This window comes from Lemur catta, chromosome 15 (assembly GCF_020740605.2).
Source record: "Lemur catta isolate mLemCat1 chromosome 15, mLemCat1.pri, whole genome shotgun sequence".
Taxonomy (NCBI): Eukaryota; Metazoa; Chordata; class Mammalia; order Primates; family Lemuridae; genus Lemur; species Lemur catta.
In genome coordinates this window covers 50776553-50793160 of record NC_059142.1, presented here as the reverse complement: position 1 = coordinate 50793160, position 16608 = coordinate 50776553, and the positions used below count along the sequence as shown (strand labels likewise).

General features: G+C 58.3%; 1 protein-coding gene across 1 annotated transcript in view; it reads left to right on the top strand.

Annotated features, from left to right (window-relative positions):
• Nucleotides 1–15924, top strand: part of SDK2 (sidekick cell adhesion molecule 2) — a 95926-nt gene extending 80002 nt beyond the window's left edge. The window contains exons 39-43 of the mRNA XM_045569978.1: nt 2193–2357; nt 4006–4146; nt 4424–4562; nt 5978–6104; nt 15250–15924. Of these exons, the coding sequence (XP_045425934.1) occupies nt 2193–2357; nt 4006–4146; nt 4424–4562; nt 5978–6104; nt 15250–15603 (926 nt within the window). The 3' untranslated portion in view covers nt 15604–15924. The remainder of the gene's footprint in view (nt 1–2192; nt 2358–4005; nt 4147–4423; nt 4563–5977; nt 6105–15249) is intronic.
• The last annotated feature ends 684 nt before the right edge of the window (nt 15925–16608 follow it).

The following is a 16608-nucleotide window of genomic DNA, read 5'->3' as shown; positions in this document are numbered from 1 at the left end:
GAGCACCCAGCCTGGGCACCTGGGTGAAGTTCAGTGCCGGGAGTCCGGCCAGCTCTGCCACTTGTGGTGGTGTGAGGTGTGGCCTTGGGAAGAGGAGTTCAGGTCTCTCTGAGCCTCGGTGTCCTCACCTGCAAAATGGGAACAACAGTTCCTCCCTCTTGCCATTGCTGTGGACATGAAAAGCAAAGTGTGTAGACCTGGGATGCTTGACAGAGGAGCAGCTGCCAGCTATTGTCACCATCACCGTCATCATCATTATGAGTGTTATTCAGAGACGAGTGAGAGAATTCAAAGTCCCTGGATTTGCACCCCAGCACGTAAATCCCAAAGCGTGAAGCACCGAACGGGGTGCGTATGCTGTGAAAAGGCCAGGGAAGAAAGGTTTCCATTCATCCATTCCGTAGACACTTGGAAGGTGCCTGTGCCAGGTGCCGGGCTAATGAAGACAAGCCAGGCACGATCCTTGCCCCGGAGGGATTTCTGAGCCTCGCAGGAGAGAGAGGGAGAGAAAGAGAGAGACAGACACTAAACAAGAAGGTGTGATGTGTATTAGGCAGATGCCCAAAAACAAGTATGACCAACAATGAGGCCAAAGCTTTGGAGCCCCCGTGAGGACGGCTCTGAATGCAGACAGGGCCCCGCACGGCCTTCCCGAAACAGGAGGGGTCTATGCTAGAGTGGGGAGGTGGCCCCTCAGCAGATCCTATCACACTCTCGGTCCAAAATTCCCAAAGGATGGTGGGGCGGCCATGGCACCTCCACTGGAGTGGACTTACACGGCCGGGTCTGTGAAAAAGCGCAGTGAGGAAAACAAGTAAACCCACCAGCCCCCGAAGGGGCCATGCTGGAGCCAGGGACTGAGCGTCCGGCCCCAAGAGCAGCTGTGACGAAGGGTCCGGAGCGGGCGAGAATGGTGCTGCAGGAGGGCAAAGCCGGAGGTGCTTGCGGGGGGCCTGCTGGGGACAGCGAGGGGTCCTTCGCTCCCTGGTGGCAGCAGCCTGGAGGACCCCCTGGCTGCAGGAGAAGGCTGTGGAGGGAGGACCTGTGAGCATGGCCCACCAACATCCTTCCACCGTGGAGAGATGCTCTGGCCGGGGCCCACGCGGCTTGACACGCCACTAGCACCATGGGGAGACTCACCCTGTCTCAAGCCCTGGTGGCCCCACACAGAGCATCTGGCCAGGCCCCCTCCTGGCCACCCCACCCACCTACTGGCTGCCACTGGGCGGTGGCGGATGCCTGCCACTTCCGCTGTTCCTTTCTAACGGCATGAGAGTGAATTCTGTCCCACAGGGCAAGGCCCAGAGAGCCAGGGACAAAGGGAGGCCTGAAGGACGCTCAGGAACTCAAGGGATGGGGTGACTGGGGCAACATGGGGTGGAGGACAGACTGGGGACTCCCCCCCACCCTCTGTGGTCCCTCTTTCTCCTCGGATCTCTGCGCCTAAGAGAGGAGGCAGCTGAGAATGGGCCTCATCAAATCTGGGCAACTTGACCAAACCCTCGGGCAACCCAGCTCTTCCCTGCAGCTGTTATTAAAAAGAAAAAGAGAAGTTCTCTTATTTTTGTCTGATGCCGCCACTGCTTATATTTTGAATAGAAAAGGGGGTTGCAGCTACTCGGGAGGCTGAGACAGGAGGATCGCTTGAGCCCAGGAGTTGGAGGTTGCTGTGAGCTAGGCTGACGCCATGGCACTCTAACCCAGGCAAAAAAGTGAGACTCTGTCTCAAAAGAAAGAAAGAAAAGAGAGAAAAAAAAAAAAAGAAAGAAAAGTGGGTTAGAAAAACAGGGGCCCGGCTGAGTAAAGGAGGATGTTCCCGTGTGATAAGATCAAAGGCAGCCACTTAAAATCATGTTTACCAACCGTTTTAACGACCCCAGGACAGCGTGTGTAGACTCTGCCCACGCAAGTGCTAACGTGCTGAGCCTGTTTCTCTGGACAGTGGGATCGGGCTGGTTGTGACGGTACTTTCTGCATAGTACGTATTGTTTAATGGGTTACAGATGTCCTACTAAAAAGAATAAAAGATGTCCTTTTAAAAATCATGGGCTGAGGACCACGCACCGTGTGTCAGTGTTGAGCAGGGTGGTCGGGCAGGCCCGGCCCCCCGGGGAGCACAGTCAGGACTGGGCTGGGAGTGGGATTCTGGGCCGCCCTCACCTCACGGGGGCTCCCTCTCTGTGCCCCTGCAGACGAGGGGCTGTGGGACGTCCTCATCAAAGACATCCCCAAGGAGGTGAGCTCCTACACGTTCAGCATGGACATCCTGAAGCCGGGCGTGAGCTACGACTTCCGGGTCATCGCGGTCAACGACTACGGCTTCGGCACCCCCAGCAGCCCCTCCCAGTCTGTGCCAGGTACCGGCCCGAGGGGTGGGGGGGCCTCGGCAGAGCCTGGTGACAGACGCTGGGCAGTGGGGAAGAAGAGGCACCTGAGTACCAGAGCCATTGGGGTGGAGACGGAAGCACGTTGTCCCCTCCAGGCTCCAAGGCCAAGTCAGCCTTCAACTCCAGAGGCAGCTGGGGCCTTGGATCTCTGGGCTCCCTTTCAAGGGCCCCAGAAGCCCTGGGTAGGGCAGAGCAGTGGGGCCAAGATGTGAGCTTCCGTGAGCTCATTGCCTGGGGGATTCAAGGGTGCCAGGCCATAAACTGTGTTTCCATGGAAACTGTCCTCCAAAGATGACAGGTCGGCAGCCTGTGGAGCTGCAGCTGACACAGGCAGGCCTTAGACCCTGCTGGGCAGCGCCCAGGTCGGGCAGGGCCACCCCCCTCCCCTTTTCCTCTCCTCATTCTTCTTCATGTCCCAGAGCAGCACACCAAGGACTCCAGTATCTAAACCCGGCCAGGCGCGGTGGCTCACGCCTGTAATCCTAGCACTCTGAGAGGCCAAGGCGGGAGGATCGCTTGAGGTCAGGAGTTTGAGACCAGCCTGAGCAAGAGTGAGACCCTGTCTCTACTAAAAATAGAAAGAAATTATCTGGACAACTAAAAATATATAGAAAAAAATTGGCCGGGCATGGTGGCGCATGCCTGTAGTCCCAGCTACTGGAGAGGCTGAGGCAGGAGGATCGCTTGAGCCCAGGAGTTTGAGGTTGCTGTGAGCTAGGCTGACGCCATGGCACTCCAGCCTGGGCAACAGAGCAAGACTCTGTTTCAAAAAAAAATAAAAAATTAAAAAAAGTATCTAAACCCATGACCCCAAATCTAATCACTGGCCCCTTTGAACGCTAAGGCCCCCTCCCCAAGGCAGAAGCACAGCTCAGAATTTCTGCTCACCGGTGAGTTTCCAGGGTCCTGGCCTCCTCCCTCCCCCCACGCAAGTCCTCCTTTGACCAGATTGATAGAACCAAATCATGGGACAGAACCGCTTCGAGAGGGAAAGGGAAGAGCCCGCCCCGGTCAAGGACAACATGGCTAGGTCTGGCTGGGTGCGGAAAGCACAGTAACATGGTCTTGGAAGATGGGGAGCTGTACGTGGAAGAGGCATTCTAAAGACCTCCTCCCGTCCATCCTCCCAGCTGCCTGGCTTCTGCCACCAGGAAAAAAGTCAGTCCAAACTGAACCTTGGGCAAAGCTCTCCTGGCCTCCTGCAGGCCAGAGAGGCACATTTCCCCATACAAAGTTAGGTCTACCTGTCAAGGTAGCCCCTAGGCAAGGACAAGAAAAGAAAGAAAAAGTAGCCAGCACACTGCCACTCCTTCCACCACCGCCGGTGTCCTTGGCAGACATCACTAATCACCCCCAGCACTCTTTCCCAATGAGTGGGAAGGCCAGCCCAGAACCCATCTCATATCAGCCCTCCCGGCAGTCCTTCACCCGCTGGCCAGAGCGGGGACTGAGACGAAAGCATCCTCACCAGGCCTGTCTTAGGTTCTCCCTCGTTCAGAGGGCACGGACGCTGCCTTCCCGGGAACTGCATGAGCCGTGGGAGGGTCCCCGCCAGAGCGGGAGGCTGGGAGGCAGGAGGGGGCTGAGCACCCTCAGCCTGACGCCACCCATGTTCCAGCCCAGAAAGCCAACCCCTTCTACGAGGAGTGGTGGTTCTTGGTGGTCATCGCCCTGGTCGGCCTCATCTTCATCCTGCTTCTGGTCTTTGTGCTCATCATCCGCGGCCAGAGCAAGAAGTACGCCAAGAAGACTGACTCGGGTAAGGGGGCCGGCACCACCGAGCCCCACTGGCTGCACTTGCCTTTCACGTGTCTGCCTCCCTTTTGTCCAGGGCAGGGGGTGGCGGGTCTGTCCTCCCGGCAGCGCACCGGCCGGGTGTGCCAGGTGGGGCAGCCTAGGCTTCCTACATACAATCCCAGTGTCTCATGTTGGTCTCAGATCCAGTAGGAGAAAGAGGGGGCGGCCCAGCCAGGTGGGCGGCGGGGGCTGGGAGAGGGGAGGCCACGCAGTCTAAGGGGCGTCACTCTCCCTCGCAGGGAACAGCGCCAAGTCTGGAGCCCTGGGCCACGGGGAGATGATGAGCTTGGACGAAAGCAGCTTCCCTGCCCTGGAACTCAACAACCGGCGGCTGTCTGTGAAGAACTCCTTCTGCCGAAAGAACGGCCTGTACACCAGGTAATGGGCCATCTGCGTGGGGGGCCGGAGGGTGGGGGCTCGGGGGCCGGGCCGGAGGGCCCAGCAGTGCCCGGGTGTGGAGAGCTCCAGGGAGGGCCACAGCGGCAGCACCTGCCTGGCCCTACCCTGTCCTGGGAAGCAGCGTTCACGCCCCGGGACTGGGAACGGTCAGCGTGAGTCACAGCAGGGCCCAGCAGCACAGCGGGGGCTTCTACCAGCCCCACCAGGCCCAGCCGCAGCCTGGGGCCAGGACACACCAGGGAGGTGGCTACTGAGGGTCCCTGCCAATGACAGCAGAATGCAAATAACTGGCCAGATTTTTTAAACCAGCCCACCGCTGTTTGGAGCCGGCTGCTCTGGAACTGATCCGCAAGTGGTCGCTTGCCCCAAAGGCCAGACAGGCCCCGCCAGGGCAGACTGGGCGAGCACCCCTGAGTGACAGAGCAGGAGCACCCCATCACTGCCGTGCCCCAGCCAGCCTCCCCCTGACAGGAAACCCCCTCCCCGGGGCCTTATTCTAGCTTTTAGAGGACGGTCTCCATGAGGGAAGGACGGGGCTAGCAGTGTGTTCCTGGCTCCTATTCACTCCTGACTTGTCTCTAACCCCAGCCCCTCCTGTGCCCCCTCCCTGTGGCCACTGGGCTGTCCACTTCCAAGGGCGGAGGCGCCCACCTGGGTCCACCCAGGCCTCCCTGGGCGAGACGGGGCAGTTTTCTGCTCCCCTGAGCTGGGGGGAGGTTGGCCGGAGGGGCGCCTGTCTCAGCCTCAGCCCTGCTGACATTCCCGGCAGGCAGGGGAGTCAAGCCGCCCTCAGGGGAGCTCACAAAGCTTCTCTCTGTCTCCGTCTTGGAGGGACCAAGCGACGTGTGTTCATCGGGAGGACAGAGGGAGGGGCTCGCCGGCCGGAGGGGCCGAGCTCTCATCCCCCGCCAAGTCCAGCCTTCCAAAGAAAGAGCCGTTGGAGGCTGCCAGGGCAGGCCCAGCCCGGCCCAGCATGGCCACAGCAGCCCCGCCAGGCTGGCTCCAGGGCCCTGCCGCATGTAACAAGGGGCATTTCACTGGCGGCCGCCCCCACCGCGCCCCTCCCGGCCTCTCCCACCCCCAGTGCGCGGCACACACACCCAGGCCTCCATGTGTCCCTGCACCACTGTGTGCACACGGAAATGCCATTTGCACCAAACCGGCCCCAGGCTTGGAGTCCTGAACCCAGCCACAGACATTCCCCTACCCCAGAGTTAGCCAGGCACCCTGCTTTTCCCTCCTCATCCTCCTCCAGGCTCCTGTACCCAAGGCCCAGGCTCTGGAGAGTGGACGCAGGAAGGAGGAGGAACACAGGGTGGAGGGGCCGTGGTCTCCCGGCAGGGGCGCTGCTCCGAGCGGGCCATCTCTCAGCCTCACTCCCCTGCTCTCTCCAGGTCCCCGCCCCGGCCCAGCCCGGGCAGCCTCCACTACTCCGATGAGGATGTCACCAAGTACAATGACCTCATCCCCGCAGAGAGCAGCAGCCTGACCGAGAAGCCCTCAGAAATCTCCGACTCTCAGGTGAGGGGAGGAGGGCCGGGTGCCCTGGAGAGGGGAGGGGAGCGGCCACCTCCCCGGGTAGCGCAGTGAAGGGAGAGGGCTTGAGCGCCGCTGGGGCGTCCTTCCGCCCTTTCCAGTATGGGCCATGAAGACTAAGGGTCCCAGAATTACCCCAAAGTCATATATGGGCCATCTGCCACCTCCTGAGTTCTGTTCAAAGTCTGCACCCAGTGCTAAGGGGGTCCCTGGAACCTTCATCACATGAGGTCCCCCAACAGCGTGGTCCTCTAGACTTGCAGGAGTCACCCCATGCTCAGTGACTCCGTAGGCCTCGCCTGCAGGGAAGTGTGCTGAGGCTGCAGAGAGGGTGACCCCGAGGAGAAGGGTGACAGGCAGCCCTGCACTGCCAGCCCGTAGATATGTGCCCCTTAACCACTCAGGATCAGAATGGGCCCCAGGAATGAGGGTTGGCTGCCCCAGAGCCCTGAGGGTGGGAAGCAGTGTAGACCAGCGAGGCGTTAAGCTTCATAGGTTCAGACCTGAGTTTGAGTCTTGGCTTTGCTGCCTGTGAGCTGGGGACCCCAGGTGGCCAAACTCTTTGAGCACCAGTTTCTCCATGTGTAGAACGGGGAGGGACGGTGACACTCTCTCATGGGGCTGTGGGGACATCTGCTGAGATGAGGCACAGAAGAGCTCGGCACATGGCAACCGTGCAATGAATGTCAGCTTTTACACTGAGAGGGGGACAGTGTCTCTGGAAGACACGGAGCTGCCATTAGGTGGGTCACTCAGGGACACTGTGTCCCAGGCCGTGGGGAGAGGCGTTGAGCACATTCCAGCCATGCGATGTTGCAGCTTCCCACTTCCCACCCCAGGCCCCTCAGCCTCGGCCAAGCCCGGTGGTTGCCGAGGAAGGGGCCATGAAAGGCCACTGTGTCCCACACTCTGGACCTTTCTGCCCAGTCCTGGGAGAAGAAGCAGAAGAAGGGGTGCCAGCAGGGAGCAGGACTGGTAGCCGGGCCGGAGGTGCCAGGAAGCCTGCGATCTACGCAGGCCTGTGGACTGAGGGCCTCCCACTCGCTGCTGTTTTGTGCAGCCCAGGGTTACTGGGGGGCTTGGCAGAGCCGGGAAGGCTGGACCTAAGCCCCCAGCTCAAAGCTGGCAGGGACAGAGACCCCACCGTAGCCTGGCATACTCGGGGCTCAACGGGGGACAGAGCTGCGCTGAGCTCGTGTGATCCAGGTCATGACATCTTCTTGGGGGTATTTAACTCTTTGCAGCCTCAGGGATACTGGGGACTCACAAGGCCACCCGCAGGGGCCTGTGTCCTTTCCCTGAGGTGTGATTTTTTTCCTTTCCCCCAAAGATGGCAACCAGCATTTAGACTCCAGACACTCCAGGTAGAATTCAGAAGGGTAAAGGAACTCCCTCTGCCCGTGGGGCTGTGACACTGTGACACACCTCCTCTGTGTATGCAGAGGGGCGGCCAGCGGGAGGGACGTCTTGTGTGACGCTGTCGGGCAGCTCTGGACCCCGGCCTTGCAGAGCACACTGTTATTCCACCCTCACTGGCTGGGCGCTGACCTTTCGGGGAATGAGCCCTCTGAGTTTAGAAGACACTGCCCAGGTATCCCACAAGCTTGCTGTCGCCATCCCTGCGTGAATCTGGAGGACCCTTGCAGGGATGCAGAATCGGCCCTTGGCCATGTGGCCCTGCCAGGGCCCCCCAGCCTTGACAGAGTTGCTGGTAGCAGAGTCCCTGTGCTGAAGAGCAGCCTGCTGCAGGAGCCACTGCCAGGGTGGGCAGAGTCGCCTGGAATCCCCTCTCGGCCCCGGTCTGACTTGTTCAGAACAAGCCCATCACTTGAACACTGTTTCCATAGCAACCTGGAACAGTCACTCCATGGAGCACATGCCCTAGAGGGAGGAGGCTTCCCAGGTTCCAGAAGGCTGCTGTCACAGCAGAATGCTCAAGCCCCTTGGTGGGGGGGGGGCAGTTGACCACCACCTAGGTGCTAGAGGCGTTCGGGATGGCTCAGGGTTATTTACTCTGAAAGCCAAGTTCCACCAAGGCAGGAACTCGCGACGTTTTTGATCACTGTTGCATCTGCAGCGTCTTGGACAGTACCTGGTACCTGGGCACTCTGTGTAAACAGGTGTCAAAAGAATGCCGTGTCATTGGGAAAGCAAATCAACCAGAATGACTCGAGACCAAGTGTAGGTTCCCAGGGTACAGACAAAGATTCATGGCTGTGCAGTTCCCACTCCTTCCTGACCAACACCCAGACTCGCACATTCAGAGAAGCGTGGCCCCTTCAAAGCAACACAACAACCGCCCCGTCCCCCGGGGGGCTACGCTCGGCATCTCACAAGCCTCACCTGGCTTTATCATCAAAGAGACCCCCTGAGGCAGGTGTTAGTGTTGTCTTTTTTTATACAGATGGGGAAACTGAGGCTCAGAGAGGTTAAGTGAGTCGGCTCAGCTCCAAAGGACAGAACTTATGAGGCTGAGATCGCAGCTCCGAGTTTCAGAGCCAGATCTTGCTCATAGGCCTTCTGACTGCAGTTGTCTGGCCCCCGGGTTCCACCCTGTCCCAGAGCCACCCGTGGGCCAGTCATGTCCCCCTCACTACAGACCTTTGTGGAAAAGCCTTCAGAACCTGCTGTTGAGACACTCCAGAGGGCCAGACACTCACTTCACTCCTGTAATTTCGTGCACTTGACAAGTAAAAAAAAAATCAAACCCATCCGCAAAGAACAAAGGCACTCAGAGGAAAGTGCTGAGGCACTGGAGTTGTTCCCCAATTGGCTGTGGACCCTGAGGTCACTGGATGACTGTCCAGCCTCCCCCGAGGGCTACTTTGAAGGAGAGACGCTCATTTGAAAAGACATTGTCGTGGTTGGGCGCCAGAGCCCTGGGCTTGGATCCCAGCGCTGCCCCTTAATGATTCTACCCCAGAGGGTCCGTCACGGCCCCTCGTCCATGGGACACAGCCTGTCCGGAAGCTGGTATGGGGAGGACGTTAATGGAGATGAGGTCAAGCCCATGCACTGCCAGCTCATCACAGGGCTCTGGAAAACATGTCCAGGGCGATTTGGGTCTGTTCACCCCAGAATTGTTCTTAAAAACCAGGCACTTGGCTTTAGGGTCACTGTAGGCAGTCTAGGTCCCAGGAGGCTGTTGCCAGGGCACTGGCATGTTCAGAGACCGAAGAGCCCAGGAAGATGCTGAGAAAGTTTGTCATGGGAAGGCTTCGGTCACCTGGGTCCCCCCATCCCAGGCACTGGTATCCCGTACCCACTGTGAGATGCTAAACTGCTTCCACGCCTGCTGGCAAATAGCCACCACCCCTAAGTGTCACCAAGAGTCCCCAGGGGGCTGCTCCATGATTCTGTGATGGCAGGGCTGTGCCACTTGGCTGCCACTCTGTCCGGGATGCTGAGCGGCCCCTGTTGTGACTTCCACCTGGGGCTGACGGTGCTGCTCGTTGGGCCCTGCCTGTGACAGTGCATGCAAGGGCACGTCCCCGAGGCTCAGCAGCCACTCGGGCTTGGGCCCCTGGGTTTCAGCGGCTCAGGAGAACGGCTGCTACCTTTCTGAAGGCTCCCTTCCCCCAGGTCCTCTGAGAGCGAGTTCTGCCCACGCCAGCCTGGTTTCCATCCCACGTCAGACCACCCAAAACGCATGGTCCAAAATTGGCAGAAATCTGCCCAGCCGTTTCCCTGTGATTTGGTAACAAGAAGTCGATCTGACCTATAAACAAACACACATGCTACGGTGTGAGAAAGGCCGCAGTGCAGTGTGGGTGAGGGGCTAGCGGAGACAGGGGCTGGCTCCCCAGAGAGGGCACACGGTGGGGTCAGGGCTGTGCCTCAAGGGGTGCAGAGGGGCACCCGGCAGAGGACAGGGTGCGCCCCCAAACTGGAGATTTACAGAGCCCGTGGCTTGTTTGATGGAACTTGTAAAACTACAGTATGGCTGCATTCCAACTCCATTTTCCAAATAAGAGCCCTAGTTTGGTAGAAAAAAACATGTATTTATTTAGCACACAAATCTCAACGGAAAAGGAAATTCCAAACCAATGGCACACACCTTCTAATCTCGACCTTCAGTTCTTCACCATATCATAGACGGCCCCTTTAAGCACATTATAATAGAATTAAGTTTATATGAGAAAGTAAGAAGAAAATATATAGGGCACATCCTATTTTCGATACTACTTGCTGGGCACTCAGTCCTAACAATGAGCATTTGTGGAGTGCTTTCTAGGAGCCAGAAGGGACTCGAAGGATTGCTCGTGAATGTCACCACTTACGTCTCAGCTTAAGGAGGCAGGGGGTGGTGTTAGAGCTGTTTTCAGGTAAAGACGATGAGGTGGAGTGAGTCAGGGAGCCCCTCACCCTCCTGTTACCTCTGCCCTGCACACCTGCACAGGTGAGGCCTCGTGTGGCAGCTGGAAGGAGTGAGTGCTGGTTTGGCTCTCCGTGGAGCTCATTCATTCATTCCTCGGTGTATTCACTCAGCAACTATTTGTTCCGCACCCAGTAAACAGCCAGGATTTACGCGTGGTGGCTACAGTAGTGGGCAGGACGGACGCTTATGAATATTGCATCACAGTGGGTTGTGATGTACTCGGGAAGACCGCCTGTGTGTACATAATCGCGTTTTCGGTTCTCATGAAAATATTATGGAACCACAAGAACTTCAGGGAGAAAGTGGTGAACAGAAGTCTTTCTGTTTCCTGTGGTGCAGGGGCAGAGAAAGCAGTGTGAGGAAACCCGGGGGAAGGGCCACTCCACCAGGGTCTCAGGGAGGGCTGCCTGGAGGAGGAGGCATTTATTTGAGCTGCGCCTCAAAGTGTGAACAGGACCAGGTCATGCATAGACGGGGGGAGCAGCGTGGGATGGCTGCAGTGGTGGTCAGATTCCGTCATCGCCCTCGGCTGAGTGGCTCTGACCTTTTAACTGTGTGTGCCGCTTGTCTGTCCGGTGGGGCCATGCATCCCATAGGCTCAGCTGAGGCCTCACCTGCTGCTTCTCTGTAGCCCGACCCACACAGACCCTGGCAGCCCAGCTTGTGCCAAACGCGAAACACGCTCCAGGGCAGAGAGAGTCCAGGGAGAGGGAGGCACCTGCCATGTGCTTAGTATGTTCTCATGTAACATCAAACCACCCTGCCATGCAAGTGGGACAATCTCCATTTAACAGGTGGGGAAACTGAGGCTTGGAGACGTCAAGAAGCATGCCCTGGTCGCAGAGCTCAGAAGTATAGGCAGCTTGGGATGGCACAGGGGGAGACTGAAAGAGAGAGGCCTTCACTGCCTCCAGCCCCACTCCAGGCACCTCCCAAGAAGCCCCTGACCACGGACATCTCTGACAGCTGAGGGGCGGTCACTTTACCTGGGAGGGCATGAGTAGCACGCACGACGCTGTGTCTGAGCTGACATTTTTCAAAGGACATTTCTGGGGGATTTCTAGCTGTTGGGAGCCCAGGGCCCCGACGAGATTGTGTCTCAAGGGGGCATCCAGGGAGGTTCTTCAGGGACACCCAGGAGACACTTAGCACATCACCCCCACCCACCTCTAATCCAGAGAGGCCCCTGCGGGCTCCAGGCTGAGGGCGTCTGAGGTCACAGGCCGGAGCACTGTGCACAGACAAGCTGCGGCTTCAGGCTAGAATCCTGCAGAAGAGCCCCTGGGACCATGGGTGTGGGAGGGGGCTCCGGCTTCCAGACCCCAAAGGAGTTGCGCAGGGTGACTTCTCTGTCATCTGGGGCAACACATTCCTCCCAGACTTTACGAGATTCAACAAGATGAGGGTCCCTGCCCGTTGCCTGCTGGGTCCGAGACAGGATCCTCAGGGCTAGCGAGGAACAAAAACATGAAAGGGGTTGGCTTTGCTCCTTCTGCTCTCCGGGGTCCTCCTTCCTTCTGGCCCCCTCCCTCGGCCGTCCCCAGGCCTGGAGAGTCTGTGCTCCCCCTCCCCAGACCCTGGTAATTGCTGACTGAGTGGCTTTGAGGGGCTGTTAAGAGACCGGGGAGCTGAAGCAGTGGCTTGATTGCCTGGCAGCCTGGCGGCGGCCCCTGAAAAGCCCCCTTTGTGCTGGGCCGGTTCCTGGGAAGCTGCATTCAATTACCGAGGCCCATGAGAGTTGAAAGCTGCAATAGGAGCCCCTGGTCCCCCCTCACTTTCTTTCTTCTCTTCTCACCCTACCCCCACCCAGAAAAGAAACAGATGTTCACAGAGAGGGAGGCGGGAGCAGCAGTCGCTGATGCAAAGACCCCCTTGCTGGACTTTGGAGGGCTGGGGGGAGGGGGAAGAGCAGACTCTCCCTGCCCAGCCCCCTCCTGCAGCGGGACTCTGGCTCGCAGCTCCTCCTCCTCCTCCTGCCTTCCACCCTGTGAGGCTGCTGCCCACAGACTGGCACCCAGCAGGTGCTCAGCAGAGAGCTGGTGGCCCAGCGACGGTCTGGCTGCAGGGGCTTTGGGCCACAGAGGCCACTCCCCACTCTTCTTCCAAACCAGACATACCCCACTCTTGGAGGGGGGGTGTGGGGGCAGGAGCTGAACCTTCTTCTCCCTTTCCAGCTGCCTGAGCGCTGAGTCAGCCTCCTCGGCTGGGCTCCCGGCCCCTCCGATCCCTCCCAGGGGGGCTTTGAGGCTTCTCACTCCACCTCTTCCCCCTCCTGTGGAGGCCCACCCTCACTCTCTCCCTAGTAGTACCTCTACAGCAGTCTCTCATGTATTAGCTAATTCCACCCCGTGAACTGTGGAATCTGCCCATTTAACCGACAAGAACACTGAGGCTCAGGGAGCCTGAGTGGTGGCTCCAAACACCCTGCCAGTAGGAGCCGGAACGGGGACTCCATCCTGCCACTATCCCCTCTTACCCCAGAGATTCATTCACTGCAAGATGGGAGCCCCCAGGTCCTCTCCAAGGCTGGGGCCTGGGGCCAGCCAAAATTCTAGAACCTCTGGGGATGATGCTAGCAACCACTCAGGCCAGTTAGTGGGCAGAGAGACCTAAGCTACTGAGAAAACTCCGGTGCGTCCCTCTGGCCCCTGAAACCCACAGACCCCGAGCCTCTCGGGCCTTCCAGCCTCCCGCTGCCGATGGCTCCCACGGCAGGCCAGCCTCGCCCCTGCTGCAGGTCCGGTGCCCGCCCCTCAGCATATGGAGCCCGCTTTGTTCTCCCGGGCCGGCAGCTGGGCAGTGGGCACAGAAAGGGGCCTGTATTGTGCCGCACTGCGTCATGGGGAGAAGGCCGAGGGGCTTTCCATTGTCCTAGACAGCCAGCTCTGGCCGCCACGAGGATTGAGGTGGGGGCGGGGGGGTCTGCTGGGGGTGGTAAGGAGAGTGGCTGGGGTTGTGGAGGGGTGAGGAGAGGGAGGGGAGCAGCCAGAGGACATAAATTAGCAGATCTAGCATTTACTTCCCACGGGGAGGGCGGGGGGCTCTCGTTCCCATCCTGTGGGCTCCAGGCAGGAGTGGGGGGGGGCACGGAGTGCCCTGGGCTTTGAAAGTTGGGCAGATCTGAGTTCAAGCCCAGCTAGATCATTTCCTTGGGCAACACCCTCCCCGTCTCCGCGCTGGTGTTCTCGGCGCTGGGGCAGCACCCGCAGGGCACCGGCACTCGGGTAGCAATAGTAGCCGCGGCACGAAGGTGTGCAAAGTAAACAGGGCCATCCCAGTCAGCGTTTCATGCTGTCTGGCAGGGCACCTGCTCCGGTGACGGGCACCATTGTGGTTGGATGCGTGGTAGCTATGTCTCCCCAGGGTCCCGACGTCACGAAAGACTCTGAGTTCCTGAGAACGAGCTGTGCCTTCCTTTTCCCAGAGCTCAGACCCTTTGGGCAAGGTCGGCACCCCACGTTCTCTGCCTGCAAAGCAGGACGCGGCTGAGCATCTCAGACTCATTGGTCCCGGGCAGGCTGGGGCTCCTTGCCACTGTGCTCCTCCCCTGGCACGTGTTCCTTAGGGTTGTTGTGATCGATAACTGCCCCCCCCCCCCCCCCCCGGCAGGGGCATCAGCAGGGTGAGGCCGGGAAGCCTGGCTGGGGTCCTCTGAGCCGCGTTTCATCGAGCATGTGCCGTTCACTAAAATCCGAGAACTTCTCTTCCGGAGAGTTCTGAGGGCGGCCCCATCTGTTGTCTTATTAATTCTCAAAACATTGCTGGGAGCTTGGGGTGGGGGACGGTGTGTGTGTGTGTGATATTTTTAGCTCCACAATTCAGATCTTACTTTGCAACCCAGATTGACTCTTGTCACAGGCTAATGTCCCCCACAGGCAGATGAAGCCTGTGCCTAGGACACCAAAGTATCAAAAAAATGTTAAGAATAATGTAGTATTTTATATTTCCCCCCCAAAAAAGCTCCGAGATTATCATCGCATGAAAATTCAGAACTTCTGTTGATATTTTTCTCGTGCTTATTTTATAACTGAGTGTTGCTTTTATTTTGGAATGCACATGGGTGGGCACCAACACTTTGTCACCAACTGGCATCTCTAAAAGCCTTTATTCTGGGGCTGGCTTTGTCCTCCAAGCCAGAGGCTGCACCGATGTCATGGATGAACTTTGGAAACATTCCACTACGTCAGAGAAGCCAGGCACAAAGGGCCACATACTGTACGATTTTACTTGTACGAAATATCCAGACTAGATAAATCCCTGGAGAGAGAAAAGAGATCAGAGGTTGCTGGGAAGATGGGACAAGGGAGGCGACAGGGAGTGACTGATTCCCGAGGTTTTACTCCGGGGTGGTGAAATGGTTTGGAACTAGGTAGACATGATGGTTGCAGGACCTTGCAAATGTACTAGACGCCACTGAGTCATACGCTTGTTTAAAATGGTTCACTCTGTGTTATGTGAATGTCACCTCAGTTGAAAACAAAGGTTAGAACTCAGGTCTCCTGACTCACCTGCCGTCTCTGTGCCAGCACTGTGACAGACACTTCACGCCCAGGGTCTGCTCTGAAGGAGGCATAACGTGGCATAAAAGGGGCTTGTTGACCCCTGGCAGTGAGGGGGTCAAGACGCCCGCAGCCCAAGTCTTGAAAGAGGCAGGGCAGGGACTCGAACCAGAGTGCTCTGGGCCTTCAGCCCTGACCACGATGACCCGTGCCCGTGGGGCCATTGACAAACCCTGATTCTCTGTCCTCCCAGGGAAGCGACAGCGAGTACGAGGTCGACTCAAGCCACCAGAAGGCCCACTCTTTTGTCAACCACTACATCAGCGACCCCACGTATTACAACTCGTGGCGGCGGCAGCAGAAAGGCATCTCGCGGGCCCAGGCGTACAGCTACACGGAGAGCGACCCGGGCGAGCCGGACCACGCCACCATCGCCAACAGCAACAGCACCCAGCAGGGCAGCCTCTTCCGGCCCAAGGCCAGCCGGACTCCAACGCCCCAGAACCCCCCGAACCCCCCGAGTCAGCAGAGCACCCTCTACCGTCCCCCCAGCAGCCTCGCTCCTGGTTCCCGGGCGCCCATAGCAGGATTTTCGTCATTTGTTTGACCAGCAGAAGAGGAAAAAGAAAGAAAGGATGAAAGAAAAATGGCACCAAACTCCTCCTTCACCCCTCCTCCCACCGCCTGCCAGAAAACAAAAACACCAAGAAACCAAGTCAACTTTTCACCTCCCGGGTTTATTTGTGCAGAGATTCCAGGGCCAGCAAAGCCGGTGTTGAGAACGGGGGAGAAAACCAGGAAGGATGTGTGCGATCAACCAGCGATTCTTCTGCGAGAGATCGTGGGGCTCCCTGCTCCTCCGGGAATTGCACGGAGCTGGGGAAGTGGCCATGTCCCTGCTGCAGGGGACACAGAGTGGGTTGGGCCCCTGGAGAGAGGCGGAGAGAAGGCAAAGGACTGGAGGCCTATCAGGCAGGCAGGGGTGAGGGAGGAAGAAGCTTCTGGATGTCCAGCCAACTGTCCTCTTCCGGCATGTGCTGACGCCGGGCCACTGCTGGTTGCTCCTCTGCAGAAGGGATGGGCATCCCCAGGGGCAGAGGCTGCCTTGTCTCTCTGCTCCCCCTCTCCCTCGCAGGCAGGTGTCACACGGCCTTGCCTGAACACCTGCCCTGCCTCAGCAGCCTCTGCTGCCCACCTCCCTTGCCCAGCTTCTCCACCAAGCATTTGGTTTATTTAGAAAAAGGAAAAAAAAAAAACCTAAAGGGTGAGAATTTGCTTAGCTACTTCCTTGCTCCTGCATATTTTCTTAAAATTGAGAATCCAAGGAAGAGGGCCCCGAGGGCTGGGGGAGCGCCCCCCCAGCTGAACCCTGCCTCCTGTTGCTGGAATTCACTTTCCTGAGCACGGACAAGGAGAGGTGAAGTGTGGGGAGCAGCGGTGTAAGGAGGCGGCTCAGACACCGTGGGGTACGGGGTGCGATGCGTGGCGGGCAGTCAGGAGGATAAGAGCAAAGCTGTGACTGTTCTTTCTTCCAATCCAGGTACCACCTTCCCCACCCTTAAAGGAGGAGGAAAATGGGAACTGCTAAAGAAAGGAAGGAAATTCAGCTGGG